Genomic DNA, 23961 nt, shown 5'->3' on the forward strand with positions numbered 1-23961 from the left:
CATTGATTCTTTAGCAGCCACTGGAGAAGAGATTAATTGTGGAGCACTGCAGACTTAATAGAATTGCTCTCCCAGGATAAAGAACACAATTAGTAGTCACAAAATACAGCAACTAAATTTACTGGTATCTCAATATTATCAGAGCTGGAATGTTTTGAGCCAATATTTACACAAAATTCTAAATTTCAAGAACTGAATTATGAATGCAAATCACAAGTGCTAACAGCAATATCATGACAGACTACAAAATTAGAAGCTGTAGAAACTAAGATCACCCAACAGTGCAGAGATAACATTGAACCACAGCTCAAGAGTTTTGCCAAGCAGAGGCATCACTGTGGCATTGCTTCCCAAACAAAAATTCTCCTTTTACCCACCACTCCCATTCCCAAACCAAATGATTCTATTGAGGCTTGAAATTTATGGTCAGTAAAATGTGAACTAGATGGCTACTTCGATTTTGCGATGCCAAATTTTAGCTCATGACCCCACTTAAGGAAGTCTTGCTAATAGGGGCAAACATAGGCTTTATGTTAAATGGGGTTTGGTGCAATTTCAAAAAAACCTAAGTTGTTTCAAATGCAGGATCTATCCCTCTCAATTTAGATTCCTTGTATGGGACAAAATGTCTTAGAAAGGCCATTATGTTCTCAGACAACTTGGAACAACATTCTTAATATCATATCCTGGATCTAGCCCTATCCCAAGCCTTGAACTATATTTTGTTGGCACTACTGTGCATGTCAAAACAACCAGTGGTCAAGTCAATTTAAAAATGTTAGTGAAAGACAGTGGCATGCACCCAGTACTTTTGGGAAATACCAGCGATCAAACTCACCCAAATGAATACAATTAGAGTTTAAGAAAAGTTGGTGATCTCAAAAGTAATGGATCACCTACAGTTTTAATATGATCAATCAATTGAATGGAATCTGATAGAAGGTAGATGGTCTAGTCATGATTCAGTACCCGATTGGAAAACCCCAAAAGTAAAAGTGGATCTGAATGTACAATTTCGGAGCAGGCCAATCACCATTCAACAAAATCATAGTTGATTCAATCTTAAACTTCAACTCCACAATTCTGCATGAGCCCAATTCTCTTACACACCTTCCAAGCATCTACCAGTGTCTTAATAGAGTTAAGATTCTGCACCTGCCTTTTTAGGAGACTACCAAAGATCCTATACCCTCACGATGTTTCCTCCTCTGCCTCAATTGGGAAGGGTCCTATTTTTAAACCAATAACCCCAACTTCTAGATATTTTGCAATTTTTTCCTGTTCTTTAAGACTGCAAAAAAAGTTTGCTGCCTTTTTCTGGTCATTAGTTCATGGGTGCTAATCAATTTCACTAATTATATCTATTTAAATATGTAAAGTAGACCACTCCTAGAGAGTCAGAAAGTGAAATTCAGTATCGTGGGAACTCTGTCTGTCTAGGATGGAAACATTCATTTCAGCTACCATTTCAAAACTTCAATCATCCTATATAGTGTACTGGTGTAGGGATAAGCATTATAAAGTATCTAAATGACACTTTAGACAAGCAAGACTTTACAAATTTAATCCTGTTTTAATTACTTCAAAACACATTTTAGCATACTAAACATACAAAAAAGAAAATATACCTTAGTTACAAGATCATTTAAAGTACAGAATGCTCAGGGTTGTCACTAGGATTTCAGCAAAGTGCAAAATTGGGAGTCACCACACAGCCTGTGAAGATTCAGGCAGGACCACATTGTACTGCAAAGTCCTAATATTTTTATATAAAAAAAAGATGCCTTAAAGCATTTTGCTCAAATTGTTCCCAAATTGCACCAATTGTGAAGTATGCAATCACCTTAAAGCATGAATATTACCTAGAACACCAGACAGGCCTATTAATGCCAAAACAAAGCGTTTGTCTTAAAATAGTATATGTCCTTTCTCATTTGAGAGAGAACAACAGTTCACAGAAATGGAAAGAATCATTTACCATTTACAGCCCTTTGGATTTGGCTTCTGCTTACCAATATTTTCTTGGAGTACAGTAGCATGATATACATAGGCACAGGAGGCTAGCACTGAATGATGGTGACCTCCTTTTCATCCAACAGGTCTAGATTAAACTGATCACTACCCAAGGGTGGCTGCCATCTTGCTACTCCGCTCAATAAACCATACCTTACTCATTCTGAATGAAGTCAAAAGTATATTGCACGACCATTCTAGTATGTGGGACAGACACCGTGCGATGTTGCCTACAAGCGTGGCAGGCTTAAAAAAAAATGCCTACTGACAACTCTGATTTATTTTTTAAACTTTGATTGCTTCATTACCCCTCATACTTACAGCAATCTCAAAAATTGAAGAATTGGCTACAACGGCACTTTAAACTATACTGCACTTAAACACAACACCACATAAATACATTTTAATCCAGTTAAATCCCCCTTCTGCACAGGAGGCTGAGCCAGTCTACAGAAAGAGGAGTTAACAGTTGACTCAATGTCCACCGCTGTAGTGTGAATATTACAAAAAGGCCTGTACAGTTTAAAACTCAAGCTACTTTTTGCCTTAGACCATATACACACCAACTTACAAAATTAAAAGGTTGCAACACTTGTAACAGGGTTTAAATGCTTTCAGTTACATAGCAAGTAATAAGCTGAGGCAAAATGTACAATTTAATCATCATCATCTTCTTCATCCTCCTCCTCTTCCTCCTCATCTTCTTCCTCATCATCATCGTCGTCATCACAATATGCCTCCTTCTTGGCAGGGGGCTTCTTTGCACTATCCACCTTGCCTTTGGCACGATAATCAGCAACATCCTTAAAAAAAGGAAATTATTTCAACTCCTTGCCACTTGGAAGACCAGCAATTCCAATGAGATCACCAACTTGCACAAAAAAAAACTTAATACCACCAAGTCTTCCCTGTGTAGTGTCAATACTTCCTCATACTATACAAAGTTTCAGGTGGCATTACAAGTGATTCCAAACATATATAGAGGAAGAAACTGATCAGCATTCAGATCAAGTAGTTTGTATAAATTCTAGAATAGTTACTCTGGATTTAACCTGGGGATCAAAATGTGGAAGTACTAATGTTGCAACTGTACTTACCTTATCATATTTCTCCTTCAGCTTACAAGCTTTGCTAATGAATGGCTTCTTCTCTTCTTCACTGCATGCATTCCACAGTTCACCAAGCTTCTTTGCTACATCACCAATAGATAAGCCAGGACTGACAGCTTTGATTTTTGGTCGATGCTCCGAGCAAAACAAGAAGAACCCAGAGCTGCAAAAAAAGACGTATTACAACAAATGCATTTGAAACAACAGTCATGGTGTTATGTTTAAACAAAGTATCAACTGGACTTGAAGAAATAAGCAGCTATAAAAGCTGACATTTTGAGAGATTAGGAGCTCCTGAAATCAAGCTTAACAGAATTTTGCAGTTTCTGAAGTCAAAACCACTGAGTTGTCAACACGATTGACCGTAATCATGAGTATACTTACGGAGGCCTTTTTGGCGCGTTGGGGTCCTTCTTCTTCTTCTTGCTACCTTTAGCTGGCACGTAATTTTTCATTTCTCGGTCATAACGTGCCTTGTCTACTTTGGCCAGTTCTTCAAATTTGGCCTTCTCTTTGCTGGACATGGTCTGGTGAAGAATATATACATTAGATCAACATCTCAGTCAAGAATATATGTTGCACATTTGTTTATACACAAGCAAGACAAGTTACCTTCCATCTTTCAGAACACCTTTTAGAGAATTCCGAGAAATTAACTGGAATATCAGGGCTTTTCTTCTTGTGTTCTTCACGGCAAGTCTGAACAAAATACGCATAAGAGGACATCTTGCCTCTTGGCTTCTTCGGGTCACGCTTTGCCATATTGATATTTCTCTAGAAAGAGAGAAAAAGTAAATATTTTCCCCAAATTTGCCTGAAAGCAGCAAATTCACATTTGTACATTTTTTTAAAAAAAATAAATGCCTACTAGTCTCCCACATTATGTACTTGAATGTCAACTTTGGAAAAAATTGCAATCTCATTTTGTTTGTGCTATCCATTTTAAATATCAATTCTTGAAGAAAAAAAAAATCATCCAAAGTTAAGAAATTGTTATTTTTTCATCACCTGCAAACAAGAATGTCAAAGTAAAAAAAAGTAGCCTCGTTTGAATTAAGCAGCCGTAAAAAGTACAGATGCGATTTCAAAAAAAAACAACCTACGCGGCAGAAGTCCTTCTTTCCATTGTTAGAAAAAGATATTTCATTTCAGAGACGAATTCACATAGGCGCAAATTAAACTTAAAAACTGAAAGCACCAGTCCGAATACAGCCGCCAGCGCTTTTCAACTGCACAATTCAATAGCATTGAAGCTTAATAGTTCTATCCAGAATCTTTCCTCAGCTATTTATCTATTTCTTTCCCGCCATGTTCTTTCCATCTCCATTTTATGTTCAAGGACAACAAAAAAAAATCCTCTTCTGAAACAAAGAACCTGCAAAAAAAAAAGGGCGAGAGGGAGAGAGAGGGGGTGAAAAAAGAACGGGTATTTAAAACCTTGCTGTGGGTGATTTAAAGCACAAGGTGGGGACGGCACTGTACATCTATGTGGAGATAGAGAGTAATGATGGCGAATTGCAGTCGACAAGGAAAGAAAGGAGAGGGGAGGGAGAGAAAAACAGGTCAACATCCCAATAATTCTTCTTCCATTTTGTGAAATCCTTCCTCATGAAAGAAAGTCCCCTTGAAATGCCTCCGTCGTCAGGCTGCGGCTGCTTTTGGGGCGGAAAATCGCCGGGGTGGGGGTGTTTCAGGCGGCTGTTTTATAAAGGGAATAGAAAAGAAATTGTTCCCCCTCTTTGCTTAGGCGGCACAGTGCTTATATATAGAGAGAGAGCAGGGGCAATGTGTGTGTGTGTGTCTCTCTGTATAGTTGTTCTCAATAGCACACACACACACACACACACACGCTGGGCTAAAATGGCTCCATCTTTTGCACTAGGAGTGAACGACAGCCAGAGAGCGAGAGAGAACCCAACAATACCTCACACACATACAAGAAAAAAACACCCTCACACACACAAAAAAAAATAAATTACCACGGCCGATCTGAGGGGAGGGGAGGGGGGGGGGGGGAATATTAACCCGGATTTCCGAATATTTTTTTTGTGTGCGCGCGGAAGAAACTCGGCTGAAAAAAAGTTTGGCCACAGTTTTCCAGACACTTGACGCATAGCGGTTGCCTTGATAGAGACCGCGGACTGGGCGAGAGAGCGGGGGGCTTTTTTTTAAAAAATATTTAAAAAAAAAAAGAGAGAGAAAGACAAGTTGTGGAAAAACCCCACTCTCCGCCCCGCCGACTCGGACGGACGTGGGGGGGGTTGGCGGGGGGAGCTCGGCGGGAAAGCGAAACGGAGCTCGAGCGCAACCGGCGGCCGGGAGCGCACCGCGGCTCACTATCGCCATGCGAGAGAGAAAAGGGAGCGAGAGCAAGAGAGAGAGAGAGAGAGAGAAGGGGGGGGGCTGCCATGTTAAAGGCGGCGTGTAAGCGCCTCGAGGGTGAGGAAGAGCCGGGAAAGCACCTTCCCGCCGGCGGGGTGGGGTGGGGGCAGTGGGGGACGGCGGGGAGAGGGGACGGGAAGGGGTAACGAAAGGTTTGGGGGTGGGAAGAGGAGCGGTTATTTTGTTTTTTTTCTTTATTCCGCCTCTCGCGGCCGTACCTACCCGGCGGCTGGCTCGCTGGCTGCTGCTGGTTGTCGGCGGACGCGCTCGAGCCTCCTTTTGCACCAACTCCCCTCCCCCTCCCGCCCCAGACCCCGCCGCGCCCGCTCATTGGACAGACGTGCCACCGCTTTAAACAGTGGCCGCGCTTCCCGATTGGCCGGCGCCACCGCCCTCTGCCCCGCCCACCCGCGGCTCGCCCGTCTCCCATTGGCTCGCGGCCTCGCACGCCGCCAGATTCAAAAAAGGCCCGCCTTTTTCGAAAAGGAAAATGCCCTGGCAGAGCGCTGCAACAGCCAGAAGAAAAAAAAGTTTCTCAATGCACTTACTCGTACAGTGCATTTCCTCCCACTCAACTTATTCCACTGTCAAACCTGTCCCACTAGACCTCCCTCATCAACTCAACTTCTTCCCACCAGGAGCACCCCCTCCTATGCACACACACAATTTGTTCCCACCGTAGTTTTTAAAAAAAACATCAACAGCAGGTTGTAGTCCAACCTGATGTTGTGTGATTTTTAAACTTTGATCTCCCGTCTTGACTTTCTCCCAGAGGCGAAAGAGAGTGGTACTAGAAAAGCACAGTAAGTCAGGCAGCATCCGAGGAACAGGAGAAAACACTTTTCAGGCAAGAGCCCTTCATCAGGATTTTTTTAAACTTTGGATTAGTGGTGCTGGAAGAGCACAGCAGTTCAGGCAGCATCCATAGTGCAGTGAACTCGATGTTTCGGGCAAAAGCCCTTCATCAGGAATAAAGGTAGTGAGCCTGAAGCGTGGAGAGATAAGCTAGAGAAGGGTGGGGGTGGGGAGAACTCCACGTTTCAGGCTCACTGCCTTTATTCCTGATGAAGGGCTTTTGCCCGAAACGTCGAGCTCGCTGCACTTTGGATGCTGCCTGAACTGCTGTGCTCTTCCAGCACCACTGATCCAGAATCTGGTTTCCAGCATCTGCAGTCATTGTTTTTACCCCATTTTTAAACTTTGTCCACCACAGGCCAACACTAGCACCTCCACATCATGGTTCCCACCGTAGTTCATTCTCAACTTATTCCTACAATTCTCACTCAAACTCGTCCCTTTAGTAATTCTTCTCCTCTCCCCCCAAAAGAAAAATCACAAACAAATTTCTTCCCTCAACCTACCTGAACATGGTCCTATAACTGTGGAAGTAAAAATGCTGCAGATACTGGAAATCTGGGGACAAAAAAGATACCAAATGCTGGCTGTCAGCATGTCTGGCACCATCTGTGCAGAGAGAAAAACAGTTGACGTTTCGACTCCGGTTTGACTCCTCTCTCTTGACAGATGCTGCCAGACTTGCTGAGTTTCTGCCACTTTTTGTGTTTCTGGTTCCTTAATAGTTTGTTTGTCTCTCTCGCTCTTCCCCCTCCCCCCCTCATTGGTCTCCCTCTGAACAAGCTGCACACTGAACTTGATGCCCGAGTTTTAAAGCTATTGCTGCTCTCGTTTCACGTAAAAGTATGACGTTTAAAAACAAAACAATTAGACTTGCCTCCGTTCTTAGGTCTGAACCTTAATGAAGTTTCACTGTAATAAAAATATTTTGCGACTGTTTATATTCTGGATAAATATGAGCTCAATGGACTATATATCACACACACACACACAACACATATACACACACTTTTTTTAAAAAAAATAAACGAATTTTAAAATCTTTTGTTATCAAGCACAGCGCTTTTTGTTTAAAAATCTTGTCATGGTACTTCCCATTAGAGAACCTTACAATAAGAACAAATTCCGAACAAAAGATTTAAAGTATTAAAATGTATTGATGTTAAATCATTTTAACTACAGCTGTTTTTCACGGTAAGTATTCCAACATTTTAGAAACGACAAATTCAATTGTTGGACGTGTCCGAGAAAGTTTAAAACCCACATATTAAAGTTTAGATAAGTAACTCCTGACAACTGGAATCAAAACAGGGTATTATTACTAGAAACGTCATTTTGAAACATTTCTCCGAAAGTGTGTGTAATTGGTTTTATAAATTAAATGAAAAAGAAGAGCGGGTGCTGGAAATCAAAGAAAACAATTACTGGAGAAAGTCTAGTCTGGCAGCATCTGTGGAGGGAAATATTTCACGTTTCGAGTCTAAGTGACCCTTCATTGATAAAATCCTGTGAAATAATTGGATGAAATGTGAATGTATAAAATCAGAAATTGATTTTTCTGTCTGTATAAATATATTTTCTATTTGGAAACACTGCTACACAAAAGTGTAGGAAGTCCAGTTGAGGGTGTTTGGAGTTGAACTTTAAAAAGTGGCTCGCAACTTCTGGAACTGTTAGCAGGTCAGCGGTGCGCTATTGTTTAGCTAAAGTGGCGGCCGAGTTTAACCCAACTTATCACGTTCACAGACCAGTATTCAGGTATTTGCTACGGGGTGTGATCTAATTAGACTCATCCGGAGGAACGGTTCTGCAGATTGACAGCTGCTTATAAATCCCCCCGGTGCTATTCTTGGGAAGGGGCCAAGTTCAAATGTAACAGGGGTAATAGACATGGCGTTCCCGCTTTTCACAGGGTTCGGTCACTGTGATGTGTGACTTCTGAAGCGTTTTTGAACTCGCTTATGGGACCACCTACGGTATTGCTCAGCAAGTTAGAAGATACGGTTTAATAACGACAGGGATGTTATGTCAAGTAATGCATTATGTATCATTCTGCCATTCCTTTAAGGCCACAGAACCCAAACGCAGTCTGGAAACGCAGACTTAATGTCAGAATTTAATTACTGCTTAAGGGAAATTTATAGATTGGAATACGATCATCTCTGGCTCGGAGCCATTAAATTAATACTTTTCTTCAAAATTAAAAAGACTTTTTACAGTTATTCTCAATTTTCCTTTGAATTTTCCCCCCTTCTAGTAAGAGCAGCCTTCAATACTAACTTACTATGGCAGGTTAAGTTATTTTAAAATGCAGAAATGAGAATAGAAATCGCTGGAAAAAGCTCCGCAGGTCTGGTATGGTGTGTGGAGAGAAATCAGAGAGAAACCCTTCTTCAGAAGGTTAAACTTTGGCACATTAAAACATTGTTCAAAATATTAGAGTTATAAAAACGGATAAAGATCCATTAGGATCCTTGTCCACATTACCTAGAGATCTCACACCAAAATAATAGCAATTAGTGTCCATTCTTAGTCACTTTTTTAAAAAACTGAGTCTTTTACATGAACAATACAACATTTAAAAAGACATCTGGGAGGGTTGAGAAAGATATGGGACAAAGGAATTAGATTAATTTGGAATATCTGGTTGGAAGGGTTTGGTTCCATACTGTACAACTGACTCCATGACTCTACTACTGACGGCCTTATACTTCTTTCAGGTGTTCCCATCACACTGTCAGGTAGTGTTGAGAGAAACTGACACACAGTTATTCCAAATTACTCTTAAAATTAATCTTTTCCCATTTTGTTTTAATATGCAGTATCCTTGGCAACTTATTCTGCTTTCCACTATGACCTTTTACCTCTGAAAACACATGGATTAAGAAGGTTGGCAGAAACAGATGAGGGGTTACAAATCAGATCTGCCATGATGTTGTTGAACAGCAGAACAGGTACGGAGAGGTTGATTGAACTTCTAGAGTAGGCCACTCATAATTCAACCCTTTAGTGAAAAATGTTATTCATCATTTAGCAAGAGTCACCATTTCTCGTTAGGTTCAGCTTTACACATTCTCTTGTCAACACTGTTTGCATTGTTTAGCTCTGGTATTCAAATGGTACTCCCATAGAACTTGTACACCAATTACTTTGTCATTTTCATACCAGACTCTTCAATGTCTTAAATGCTAGCATGAAGTGAATCATTATGCTCAACTTGAGGTTCCAGCCATCCTTTTTCATTTAACTATCCACAGAACCTGGTTTTTCTTTTTGCTTATCTAGATTGTTCTTCAGTGTTGCTGTATTTATCAGAACTACTTTGCGGGAGTGAATTCCATTTTCTCACCACTTAATTGATAAGTTTTTTCTGAATGACCCATTTCATTTTTAGTGACCATCCTGTAAGATGGCCTCCAGTTATGCTCCCGCAAGAGAAAGTTTATTTCTCTAAACAGCTATCAAGCTTGTCATTTTGAAGACTGCTTTCATATCACTCGCTCTTTACTTGACAAAATAACTTTCATATTAACTACATTTAATCCTTTTCAGGTGGTAGACATTCACTTGTGCTTCTAAAAATAGGAATTTCAATTTAAAAAAAGAACTTGCAAAACTGCTGTAAGTTGGGTTATGGGATTTATGTTTGTAATGTGGATCTCCAAATTAAAGAAATTTGGAGAGGGTTTAAAAGATTGGCGTCAGTTTTACCCTTCACTGCCAGGGCATCTGGATATAGCTAAAAAAAAAATACAGTATGTTCACTTTTCCTTCAGCTTTATAGTTCTGGTATAAAATATAAATCTCTTTTTCTCTCTCTGTAGTGCATCTGTATTCTGTCTTATAAGAGATCAGAATGGTTCACAATTTGAAAGCGAGCTAATGAAGGTTCAATACATGTTCAGCCAAAGTCCCTAACTTTCAATTATATCCATTTGGGAAAAAAAACCAACAGTACAGATGGGTAACAGCAACACTTCCATGATAATCCTGAACACATGCTCCACAAGGCTGTGTACTCAGTCCCCTACTACAGTATACCACTCAGGACTGTGTGGCCAAATTCCACACAGCATTGCAGGCCAGATCTCAAACAAACAATGACAAGATGGGGCACAGGAAAGTGCTCACTGGCATGGTGTAAATTTGTCCGTTAACATCAGCAGAACATTGCAGCTGGTCATTGACTTCTGGAAGTAGAATGGAGGACACCCCACCTGTCTGCAGTCATGCTGAGATGGTAGAGTCTCAACTTCCTGGGAGTGACAGTGGCAATCACCAATCTGTCCCAGTCCGCCTACACTGAGTCTAAAGGAAATCAACATGTCAATAAAGATTCTTACAAATTTTGATAGATGCACCGTAGAAAGCATCTTATCTGATGCATCACAGCACAGTATAGCAACTGCTCTTCCCAAGACTGAAAGGTACTACAGAAAGTTGTTACAGCCTAGTCCATCACACAAACCAGCCTTTCAATCCTTGACTCCATTTATGCTTCTGGCTGCCTCGGGAAAGCAAACAATGTAATCAAAGACCCCTCCCAGCCCAGCTATACTCTCTTCCACCCTCTTCTGCCAGGTAGAAGATATAAAAGTTTGTATACGTATATGAATAGATTCAAGAACAGCTTCTTCCCCACTGTTAAGACTTCTGAATGGACCTCTAATGTTGATCTCTCACTGCACCTTCCCAATAGCTGTAACATTGTATCCTGCTCTCTGTTCTGTTACCCTGAGTCACTTTTATAGTAGTCAGCCTGTAAAGCACAGAAGACCATCCTTTTCACTGTACTTCAGTAGACATGACGGTATTAAGTTAAAATAAAGCTTTGCTTGTTTTGCCATCATGGTGTAACTAAAAAATGTTACATATAGAGTCAGAAATGTACAGCATGGAAACAGACCCTTTGGTCCAACCAGTCCATGCCGACAAGCTATCCCAACCCAAACTAGTCGTTATCTGCCAGCACCTGGCCCAAATCCCTCCAAACCCTCCCTATTCATATACCCATTCAAATGCCTTTTAAATGTTGCAATTGTACCAGCCTCCACCATTTCCTTTGGCAGCTCATTCCATACACAGCCACCCTATGCATGAAAAAGTTGCCCCTTAGGTCTGTTTTATATCTTTCCCCTCTTGCCCTAAACCTATGCCCTCTAGTTCTGGACTCCCTGACACCAGGGAAAAGACTTTGTCTATTTATCTTATCCATGCCCCTCATGATTTTATAAAACCTCTAAGGTCATCCCTCAGCCTCCAACGCTCCAGGGAAAACAGCCCCAGCCTGTTCAGCATCTCCCTATCACTCAAATCCTCCTACCCTGGCAACATCCTTGTAAATCTTTTCTGAACACTTTCAAGTTTCACAACATCTTTCCGATAGGAAGTGATTTGTATTTTTAAAAAACTGTATTCCTTCACTCTTCTGTTTTTCTGATTTAAGGCTGGTCTACATAATTCAACGCTTCATCCATCTAATTCTACATATTCTGGCCTACCTCAGTTTCTACCACCACTGAAAACTTTGGATCAACTACAAGTTTAATCCATTTGGAATGCTTCCAAGCCCATATTACAAATGTATACAAGAAACAAAAAAATCATTTACATAAGCATTTAATTGAGGGGAAAAAAAGATTTTGCACCAATAATAGAGCTTATCAAAATCTTAATTAAACAAATGGTGCATCTTCAAGGGCGGAAGAGGCAATTCCAGATGTTATGGTCAAGGCAGCTTGAAAAACAGTTTCACAATGAAATGATCTACAATTGGGGACTTCAAGAGGTCCAGGTAGAGGAGTGCCGTGATCTCGAAGTACAGTTTAGGACCATGTCCCAAATGGTTGGGTGAAGGTGGGAGTGGGTCCCTAAAGATATGAGTAGCTCAGTGGAGGGTTGAAATTCCACATCTGGAGGTCTCAGAGACCTGTGTGCGCAAGTCAAGATAGGAGGCCAGGAGTAAGGCCATAGAACTGGTAGAAAAACAGGGGCAATCAAAAGCCTTGTTTGCAAGGAGGATTGTTGAAATGGGATAAAGTTTTGGTGGATAGGCAGGCATGCTGGATCCAGCAGGGAAGTGAAATGGTAATTCTTTTCTCATCCAGCAGCTCGCTCACCTTGGTTTGCTAGCAGGGGTCTGACAACCTAGGAATTGCAGGCAGCTAAGAGTACATTTCAAAAAGCAAGTTAAAATGAGGCATGCTGTCTTATTCTATTTAAATTGCTAACTCCCCTCCTTCCAGCACATGCCCACCATATGGCCTCTGGTGGGAATAGGAGAAAGTGGATTTGAGAAAAGGTTGAGACATAATCAAAATCTCTCCCTTATGCCCACCTGAGCCCATTCATAGAATTCCTACAGTGTGGAAAGAGGTCATTTGATCCATCGAGTCTGAAGAACATACCACCAAAACCCAGACTCCATCCCCCCTACATTTCCCATGGCTAATCTATCCAACCTGCACAACCCTGATGGCGGGAAGAAACTAGAGCACCTAGAGGAAACCCATGCAAACACAGGGAGAGCATGCAAACTGCACAGACAGACAGAGTCACCCAAAGCTGGAATTTCCTGGAGTTAATATTTAAGGCATATCTTTTCTTGCCCCCCAAAGAAAACCAATTGTACTTTTTTCCTTTGAATTTGAGCATCACCGACAAAGCCAACATTTGTTGGCTCAATAAAATCATAACACTGTGGATGTTGGACATAAAAAATACATGCTGGAGAAACTCAAGTCTAGCTGCAATTAATGGGGGAGGTGGTGTGCAACACAGACACACAATAACTCATTTGCTACTCTTCCCTCTGTGTTCAAAGTAACTGCAGAGTCAGTCCTTTCTGAATATCAGCATTACATCAGTTTATTTCCAAATTGCTGATTTCTGACAAATGGCTTCTTCTAATGATCATTGCCTCAAATCACCTCCATCGTCTCCCATCATCTGGGAGGAATGTTGCCTTTCCCTGGGAGTTTACAGTTTTAATTCCTATCCTGTCTGGGAGTTCCTCCTTAGTTACATTCACTGAAAATAATTCTCTTTCAAGAGACCAAGCTACCTAAATTTTCATGAATGAACACTTGGAGCAAGTAATCATTCAGAAATGCTTCCTTTGCAAGTCACCTTTTTAAAGGTCATTTGCATCTCTTCTGATTGCCTTCCTACTATTGACAGTGGAAAGGCAGCCAGTGGGAAGGAACTAGTAGTCACAGTGACTGTGCCAACCACTCTCCTCTGCCCCTGGTGGGGCTGTAGAGGAAGCACATGGTCCTACAGTATATAATTATATATGGCCTTTGTGAACAGTGAGTATTGCAACAACTACAGTGTTTTGTGACATCCACAATGATATGCAGTATACTTCGATTTCCAGAAAGCACTTGATAATACATCACAAAGTTATTCTGTAAATAAAAACCTGTAGCGTAAGGGATAACATATTGGGCACAGAGAAGCCTGGCTAGCTAACAGGAAACAGAAGTCATAATAAATTTTCTGCATGTCGAAGATATAATGAGTAGTGAGTTATAGGATATAGTACTGGGGCCTCAGCTTAATTTATATAAATGGCTTGGATGAAAGGAACAAAAAAAGTTTGGTAGTTAAAATTTGCTGATGCAAATGTAGGAGTTATGAACATTACTTGAAACGAGTCATAATTGGATATAGATAGGTTAAGCAGTTCCCAAATTATATGACAAATTGAGTATGTTGTGGGGAAAATGTGAAGTTGTCAGTTTTTGACCAGAAGGAGGAGAAACAAAAAGACAGCATACCACTTAAATGGTGGGTATTTTAAGAGTTTGTGACAGTGACTTTATGAATCTCAAAATGTTAGTATGCATATACAGCAAATAATTTGGAAAACTAGGAATGTTTTAATTTATAGTAAGGGAAGTTGGATAAAGGCAGTAGTTATACTTCAGCTGTACCGGGCATTGGAGAGACCACATTTGGAATATTGTACCAGGAATATCTTTAAGGATGTAAAAACATGGAAACAATTTGGAATACTTAATAGAATAATTGCTGGAATGGGTGGGTTGTCTTACGGAGGAGGGTTGTATGTGCTGGGTTTGTATCCAGCAGAAAATTAGGAGAGCAGAGGGGACCTGATCGATCATGAGGGATCTTGACAGGGAAAGTGGAGAGTATCTTTCAATTTATGGGTGAATCTGGAACTACAGGTCAGGATTTTGAAATTGAATTCAGTTTTTTTTTTGGGATGTCTTCATTGAAAGATAGTGGAAACAGAATCTTTGAATATTTTCAAGACAGCTGGATAGAGTCTTAACAAGGGAGTGAAAGGATCAAAGTATCAGCCATCATCATATTAAATAATGGAGAAAGTGAGAACTGCAGATGCTGGAGTTCAGAGTCGACAGTGTGGTACTGAAAAAGCACAGTAGGTCAGGCAGCATTCAAGGAGCAGGAAAGTTGACGTTTCAGGTAAGAGCCCTTCATCAGGATTTGAAGGGCTCTTGGAGCAGGGAGAGAGAGAAAAAAAAAGACGTTTCTGGTAAAAGCCCTTCAAATTCCTGATGAAGGGCTCTTGCCTGAAACGTCAACTTTCCTGCTCCTTGAATGCTGCCTGACCTACTGTGCTTTTTCAGCACGACACAACACGTATTAAACAATGGAGCAGGCTTGATGGGCCTGACATGTTCACACTCTAGTTTCAAAATAAAAGACAACTTTGTCACATGTTTTAACAGTTTCTAAATAAAAAAAGGCTACATGATGGGACAATTTTTTAATGGATGAGTCAAAATGCAAAAAGGTAAGTGAATATTTGCCATGTGGGAGATCGCTATTCAATCCTATTTGCAGATACATTCTATTTTGTTCAAAAAGCACACAATCTGCAGGCAGTCAATAGTTTTTACAACCCAAGTGATATTTTATAAATTCCTACTTTGGAAATAGAACCACTCTGACTCAAGGTTGGAATACATACAGACTCTAACTTCACACCTTATTGCATTGTCTGAGCTGAGATGTCATTTTAAAATAAAGCCTTAAGTTATTTCAGGTACGTGACTTGAAAATAGTTCTGGGACTTACATATTAATGAACTGAAACCATGACCCATTCTAAATAGCGAAAACTAAACAGGAATTTAAGTTTGTTCAATATATCACATCAGTGTATGATACTATGATCTTTTGTTATAAATACTGTGTCCAATGTGGCAACTCCACTAGCCACCTGACAAAGGAGCAGTGCTTCAAAAGCTTGTATTTCCAAATTAACCTATTGGACTATGACCTGAGATTTTTAACTCAATCCTATTGTCACCAAGAACCACATGCTAATCTTTCCAGCAGGTGTCACTGGATACCATCAAAGAGCAGGAAACATGTTACTTTTCTCAGTTTGGGAATAGGAACAGCTGTAGGCTCTTCAGCCCCTCAAACTGCTCTGCTATTCCAGTTAGAAGATGGCTGACCTGCATTTCAATTTTATTGACTGTCACCAGAAAAATAAAGAAATAAACATCAGCGTTTAAAGTGATTAACTGAGCAAGTATCTACTGCTCTTTATGGGAAAGAGTGTTTCACAGTGCTATCAGTCACTTTTCCATGAGAAAGTGTTTCCCCTAGTGGCTTTCTGGAATTGCCTGGCAATGATTTTAATATTAATGTCCCCTTATCATAAACTCCATCACTAGTGTAAAAAAAAAACAATTTCTCTCCGATTACCATATCAAATTTATATCAAAATCCTAAAAAACATTTAGTTCTCATTGCCTGCAGTATAGCTTAAAAACAAAATAAGGTATTGGAAAACCTCAGATGTTGCAGAACCTATGGAGTAAAATCAGGAGTTAACTGAAGGTTACTGGATCAGAGACTTTTTTTCCCAGCTGTTCATGTTCTGACCCCGAATGTATTCCTTCTAGCAACTAGACCTATTGAAGGAAGTTTGATCCACATCTGTACTTTTATGCTTCCTTTCCTTCATTTACTACCCCTTCAAGCTGTATTCAGAAAACTTCGATATGTTGTTCGATACTGCTGTGTAATTCTCTAGGGAAAAAAAGTGAATAGTTAAACCTGTGCCACAGATCCAGATGGAATTGACCAATGGAGTTCCATCAGGAGATACCTGCTATCTCTATTTTCTACTTCCCAACCAAATCTCCTGACAAGGCAGTATTATTCCACCCCCCCCCCCGCCATTTACCTTTCATGGAGGTGAGTTTTAAACCAAAAATATGTTGCTGGAAAAGTGCAGCAGGTCAGGCAAAATCCAAGGAGCAGGAGAATCGACGTTTCGGGCATAAGCCCTTCTTCAGGAATGAGGAGGGTGTGCCAAGCAGGCTAAGATAAAAGGTAGGAGGGGGGACTTGGGGGAAGGGCATTGCGAATGCAATAGGTGGAAGGAGGTTAAGATGAGGGTGATAGGCTGGAGAAGGGGTGGGGGTGGAGAGGCCAGGAAGATGATGGCAGGTCAAGAAGGCGGTGCTGAGTCTGAGGGTTGGGACTGAGATAAGGGAGGTTGGGTGGGGGTGGTAAATGAGGAAGCTGGAGAAATCTGCATTCATCCCTTCTGGTTGGAGAGTTCCTAGGCGGAAGATGAGACGCTCTTCCTCCAGGCATCATGTTGCCATGGTCTGCCGATGGAGGTGGCCAAGGACCTGCATGTCTTTGGTGGAGTGGGAGGGGGAGTTAAAGTGTTCAGCCACAGGGCGGTTGGATTGGTTGGTGCAAGTGTCCCAGAGGTATTCTCTGAAACATTCCACAAGTAGGTGGCCTGTCTCCCCAATGTAGAGGAGGTCACCTTGGGTGCAGTAAATGATGTGTGTGGAGGTGCAGGTGAATTTGTGACGGATATAGAAGGATCCCTTGGAGGGAAGTAAGGGGGGAGGTGTGGGCACAAGTTTTGCATTTCTTGTGGTTGCAGGGGAAGGTGCCGGGAGTGGAGGTTGGGTTGGTGGGGGTGTGGACCCGATGAAGGAGTGGTCTTTCCGCAACACTGATAGGGGAGGGAAGGGAAATATATCCTTGATGGTGGGGTCTGTTTGAAGGATGATACAACGTATCTGGAGGTTGGTGGGGTGGTAAGTGAGGACCAGTGGGGTTCTGTCCTGGTGGCGATTGGAGGGGCGGGGTTCAAGGGCAGAGGAGCGGGAAGTGGAGGAGATGTGGAGCAGAGCATCGTCAACCACGTCGGAGGGGCCATCTGGGTTGTTCGGAATTGGAATTGGTCATTCTAGGAGCAGATGCGGCAGAGGCGAAGGAATTGGGAACATGGGATGGCATTTTTACAGGGGGTAGGGTGGGAGGACGTGTAATCTAGGTACCTGTGGGAGTCGGTCGGTTTATACTAAATGTCCGTGTTGAGTTGGTCGTCCGAGGTAGAGATGAGAGGTCTAGGAAGGGGAAGGAGGAGTCCGAGACGGTACCTGGATCAGCTCTGATCGCCAGCATCTGCAGTCCTCACTTTTTCCAAGTCACCCATATGTTGGGAATCGGTGAAATTCCCTGCCCAGTGAGGTGGTTGAGGCTTCCTCAATAAATGTTTGAAAGCTAAGATAGATAACTAAGGGTTACGTTGAGGGGACAGGTATGTGGAACTGAAGCCACAATAGATCAGCCATGATCTTATTGAATGGTGGAGCAAGACCAAAGGGTCGGATGACCTACGCCCGCTCCTAGTTCTTATGTTCGCATTGATGATTCCACTTTTTGGTGCTAATTACAACTATAGTGTTCTCCTTTGAATTGGACAATAATTTGAAGTAATCAAAGTAAAAATGCATCTTACTGAAAAGATTGGATATAGATTTTATTACTAGAAACAGTAGGTAGTTGTCATCTTTAATCTTGACAATCACCAGATATAGTAAGGTTTTATCCACTATGTCCAACATTTGCTCTTGAACTGTTCAATACACACCAGGTTCACTTGCTTAAATCAGTGAATTTCAATTTGGCAACAGGCCATGGTCAAAGTCGGAGTGTTTCCATGCTCTATAGCTATTATTAGGTCCAAACAGTCCATGCTGAACATGATCCCAAATTAAACTAATCCCAACTGCCTACTCCTCACCCAGATACCTCAACTTTTTAAAAGTTCTTTTATTCATCCAAATGGATTTTAAACACTAATTGCGCCCACATCTGTCACTTCCAAGAGGTTAATTCCACACACAAACCAAAACAAATGTCGAAAATGTAGGGAAAAGAGAAATTTTCCCTTCCCCGTGCCTTTTTTTTTAAAAAAAAGAAAAGTCTCTCTTCTCTCGCCTTAATGTGCCTCCATGTCTTGAAAACCCCCATTGGGAAATAGTAAACAGTAGTTTGTCTATCTATATCACTTATTTTATAAGCTTCTATCAGGTCACCTCTACCTTCTATGCTCCAAAAACAAAGTCCCAGCCTCTCCTTATAACTCAAACCTTCCATACCCAGCAACATCTAGTAAATATCTTCTGAACCTGCTCCAGCTGATAATATCCTTCTTATAAAATTGGACAACCAGAACTGCACACAGTATTCCAGAAGAGGCCTCACCAATGTTCTGTACAGCCTCATGGCTTCCCAATCTCTCATACTCAAAAGGACTGAGCAATGCAGGCAAATGTGCCAAACACACTTTTTAAACATCCTGTCAATTCTTTGATGTTTCCGTCACATAACGTACCTGCACCTTTTGGTCCCTCTGTTCTACAACTCTACCCAAGACCCCGCCATTAGTTATATAAGCCATTCCCTTATTTGTTGTATCAAAATGCAATACCTCACATTTATCCAGATTGAACTCCATCTGCCATTGACCAACCCATTGCCAAAAGATCTTGATCAAATGAGTCAATCTTAGAAAACCTTCTTCACCATCTGTTATGCCACCAATTATGGTATTGTCCATAAATTTACAAACCATGCCTTCTATATTCTCATCCAAATCATTTATATAAAATGACAAAAGAGGAGCGAGAACCGATCCACGCGGAACAGTTGATGGCAGACCTCCAGTTCGACTTTATCAATTCTCCAGTCATCAGGCACCTCACCCATAGTCATAGATAATGCAAATATTTCTGCAAGGAATCGGTGTCCTCTCTCATTTCCCATAATGTTCTGGGATACATTAGATCAAGTCCCTGTGATTTATCCACCTTTATATTATAAGGCCTCCCAAATGTCCTCTTCTGTAAGTTGAACTGATTTAAAAACAAATTTATGTTTCTGTATTCTCTAGACTCCATTTCTTTGTCCACACTAAAAACTGATGAAATATTCATTTAATATCTTTCCCATCTCCTAGCGTTCAACACAAAGACAAAGACAATCTCCTTGATCGATAAGGTGCCCTATCCTCTTTCTAGTTACTCTCTTGCTCTTAATATATTGTAAAATCTTTTCTAATTATCCTTACCCGCCAATATCGCATTACCTCTTTGCCTTCCTGGTATCTTTTAGGAATGCCTCTACACTTTATATAAAGAGTTCAATTGAACCAAAGTTGTCTATATTTAAATTAAGATTATTTTGTTCTTGATTAGAATCTCGATATCTTTATTCATCCATTGTTCTTTAAATCTTACCAGCCTTACCCTTCACTAACAGAAACATAATGCCTCTGAACTATCACACTTTTGAACACATTCCAATTGTCAGATGTCCATTTACCTCTCACCTTATACATATGTCCTCTAGTTTTGGACTTCCCCCATCCTAGGGCAAAAGAAAACTTTGTCTATTCACCATTTCCAAGTCCCTCATGATTTCTTAAACCTTCACAAGGTGACCTTCAGCCTCCAATACTCCAGGGAAAATAATCCCAGTTTATTCAGCTTCTTCCTATAGCTCAAACCCTCTATCCTGGCAACATCCTTGTAAGTCTTTTCTGAACCCTTTCAAGTTTCACAGCATCCTTCCTATAGGAGAGAGAGACAAGAATTGAACACAGTATTCCCAAACTGGCCAAACCAACATCATATACAGCCGCAACATGATCTCCCAATTCCTATACTCTATGCACTGTTCAATAAGTATACCCAAATGCCTTCTTCACTATCCGGTCTACCTAGGACTCCACTTTCAAGGAATTATGAACCTGCACTCCAAAAGGTCTTTTTTTCCAGCAACATTGCCTAGGACCTTACCATTAAGTGTGCAAGTCCTGACCGGATTTACTTTTCCAAAATGCAGCACCTCACATTTATCCAAATTAAACTCCATCTACCACCCATTGGCCCATCTGATCATGATCTCATTGTACTGAGATACCTTCATTGTTATCCACTACATCTCCAGTGCTGGTGCCATCTACAAACTTGCTAACCATGCCTCATATGTTCACATCCAAATCATTTATACAAGTGACGATAAGCAGTGGACCCATCACCAATCCTTGTGGCACACCACTGGTCACAAGTCTCCAGTCCAATTTGAATAGGTCTTTTGCATCCCAAAAGACATTCTATTGTCCAAAAACTGGAATCCTCAAACAATACACCAGCTCTTCCACCACTGATTCCATTTATTTCCTCTCTCTTTGTTCCTTCCCTTATTTGAATTTGGCATTGAATGTAAACCAGAGATTACCAATTTCAAAAGAGAATTATTATTACTATTACTATTTCTTGCTGTCACTCAAGATGCATTTCTATACCCTTCAAAACCAGATTTGGATATATACACAATACTTTACAGCATCACCAACATTATTCAACTTTACAATGACAAAAAAAAACCTGATCTTTTAGTCCCTCCATAACTCTTCAGCCCCAAGTATTGGCTCCAGCATTGAAACATATGACATAAAAAGTAAATCTGCCAGTGGACAGTATTTAATATAGGCAAGCTTCATTATTTGAAAGGTTATTTAGTTTACATGATTTGAATTATATAACTTACAAATATCACATTGTGGCAAAGGGGGGTTAAAAAAAAGTGTAACTTATTCTATGGCTCCTAATTTGTGGTTTCAGCCATTAAACAGCTTTTGACAACATTCACATCAAAATGGCATCACAATTCCACTTGTAACAAATACCTCAACTCAGCCTTTGTTTTGTGGGATGTGAAAAGTATTGAATCACAATACTCAAAGTGTAGTGGTGGTGGCGGCGACAGAAAAAAAAAATCAATTGGATGACCATCTTGGGCAAGTCCCTGCAGTTGCCACATACCGGGTCAAGAATATCAACAGAGGCTAGAATCTTCCAACTTTCTCATCTATGCTATTCAGGAACCTCAGCTGAAATCCATTAAAATTGGGAAGAACTTGATCATGTGGGGTAGAATGATAAAGGACACACAATGGCGTTCATGATTGTCACTTGGGGGGACTGGTTACTTAAGCTACCCGTGAAATTAACCATCAAAAAATAATAAGAGCATTCTGCCCATTGTTTTAACACAAGCATCAGTCGATTTAAAATAAATTGACTAATGTGCATGATCAGTATGAATAGAGAAATAACATGTGAATTTGTTAATGTGAGAGTCTAGTACAGTCATTCCTTATGTACACTGACATCTTAATTCCTTTAGAAGCAAAAAATGAAAAAAATAACTGAACTGAACACTTTTTTGGCAACATAAGGTGGAATTTTAGGGCTCAAACAAGATTAAGAATTAACACTTTTTTGATCTTAAGAGACACCAGCATAGAGTTATCAATTGGTTTACCACCTCATTTAAAATTTCAACCTGGCAGTATGCAGGAATATAAAACAACCTGAAGTCTCAACCGTTTCCTCAGACATACAAAAGGAATTCAAAACTCACTTGTCCTTATTTGGAGATGCCAGTATTGGACTGGAGAATACAAAGTTAAAAATCACACAACACCAACTTTAATTGGAAGCACTAGCTTTCGGAGCAATACTCCATCAGGACAATCACCTGATGAAGAGCGTCACTCCAAAAGTTGGACTATAACCTGGCATTGTGAGATTTTTAACTTTGTACATCTGTCCTTATTACACTAGTTAACAACTAAGCATGTCTCTTTTGGTCTGTGCACATAAGGGGTCAGATTACAACTGGATGACCAATAACAAATGAAAGTTATTTAAAAAAGGAACTTGCCATAATTGTAGAATCGTCCAAAGACAGTTAGTAGCTCACAGAAATATCAATACAGGTGACAATATCAAAAACTTGATTCAAAGCTTACTTTTACAGGTTTGTTTTTGTAAAACTAACCTACTAAACACTACAAATTTGGCAATTTTGTATGATGTAAAAAAGTACTTCATAATATAGGCAAGGATTATGATGTAATTGCCTGTTTTAACTGATTTTTCTTCCAGGGTTGGTTAAATACATGAGCACAAATTAAGTCTTTGCTCAATACTTAGCACCTTTCATTACCTTATGACTTCAAAAAAAAATTCATCACAATCACAAAAATACTTTGCATTGTCACAACTGTATTCTAGGCAAACCTAACATCCAATTTTCACACAGCACAAGTCCATTAAAAAAAAATAAAATTAGTTAACTAATCAATCTGCTTTGGGGACATTAGTTAAAGAATAAAAGTTAGCAACCACACTTTATATAGTACCAATTAAAGCTTGCATAGCTGAGTGGGAACGTAATATGTTTTCATTGAAAGGCAGCACCTAAAAGGAAAGAGTGCAGCACAAAGTTCAACTTAATAATCACCACTTATCTTTCACACTAGACATGTAATGTCCTCACAAGTCATAGGTTTATAGAACAGCCTCTTGTTCTGCAACCATTCAGCCTGTTAAGCCTTTGCTGGCTCTCTACAACAGCAATTTAGCAAGTTGCTCCTCTCCCACACTTTCCCCATAACACTGAAAATCTCTTTCCTTCAGGTGTTTATCCAATTGTCTTATGAAAGTCAATTGTGTAAACTATCTCAATCATTCTCTTAGATAATACATTCCAACTAATGATGTGATGTGTGAAAGATTTTCCCCACTTTTTAGCTCTTTTGCTCAAATCAGTGTCCTCTATCTTTCAAGCCTCCAGACAATGATAACAGTTTCTTTCCATCTTAACCCCTTCTCATTTTGTTTCCTCTCACTATTCTCTGTAGAGAGCAATTGTCTAATCTAATCCTGCAACCATTCTTGTAAACATCATCCACTTTCTCTCTAATACCCACCACAACACATTAATTCTTTCAATGGATAAATATACCATCCAATCTAACATTGAATTCCAAAGGAAAAAAATAAATACAAATGGAAATAAGTTTGACCTACCTACACTCATTCATCTAAAGAGACCCAATTGACCATCCATCAAGACTTCCAGCTGTCTCTTAATTGATTTGAAGGTTTAGTCTCTTCCTTTCATTGGTACGAACATTTGCAGATCCTAAACTGTGCTGAATTATCCAATCAAAGCAAAAAGGGAAGGTTACATTTGAAGGATTCATGAGTTGGAAAGGGTTAAAAATAAGTTAAAAGGCAGCTAAAGCCCCCTTTCCTGATTGATATCTAATGACTCAAATTAGGAGGTGCACATAATCACTGTTGAATGTGATGTTTATCACAGTTCTAGCCCTTGTGGTGCAGTGAGAGTGTCCCTGCCTTAAGGTGATAGGGCCTGAATACATTTCCCATCTACCCCATAGGTGTTTCACAACACTTTGAACAGCT

General features: G+C 40.4%; 1 protein-coding gene across 2 annotated transcripts; it reads right to left on the reverse strand.

Annotated features, from left to right (window-relative positions):
• Positions 1 to 1553: 1553 nt before the first annotated feature.
• On the reverse strand, positions 1554 to 5807 carry LOC132820363 (high mobility group protein B3-like). 2 transcript variants are annotated; one of them, XM_060832415.1, is made up of 5 exons: positions 5727 to 5807; positions 3735 to 3896; positions 3507 to 3649; positions 3111 to 3285; positions 1554 to 2816 (listed from the first exon to the last, which is right to left on the reverse strand). In XM_060832415.1, the coding sequence occupies exons 2-5, from the start codon at positions 3882 to 3884 to the stop codon at positions 2670 to 2672; spliced, it is 615 nt and encodes a 204-aa protein (XP_060688398.1). In that variant the 5' UTR covers positions 3885 to 3896; positions 5727 to 5807; the 3' UTR covers positions 1554 to 2669. The 2 variants fall into 2 exon arrangements, with proteins under 2 accessions (XP_060688398.1, XP_060688399.1); XM_060832416.1 differs by having other exon boundaries at positions 5723 to 5745.
• Positions 5808 to 23961: the final 18154 nt, after the last annotated feature.

This window comes from Hemiscyllium ocellatum, chromosome 11 (genome assembly GCF_020745735.1).
Source record: "Hemiscyllium ocellatum isolate sHemOce1 chromosome 11, sHemOce1.pat.X.cur, whole genome shotgun sequence".
Classification (NCBI taxonomy): Eukaryota; Metazoa; Chordata; class Chondrichthyes; order Orectolobiformes; family Hemiscylliidae; genus Hemiscyllium; species Hemiscyllium ocellatum.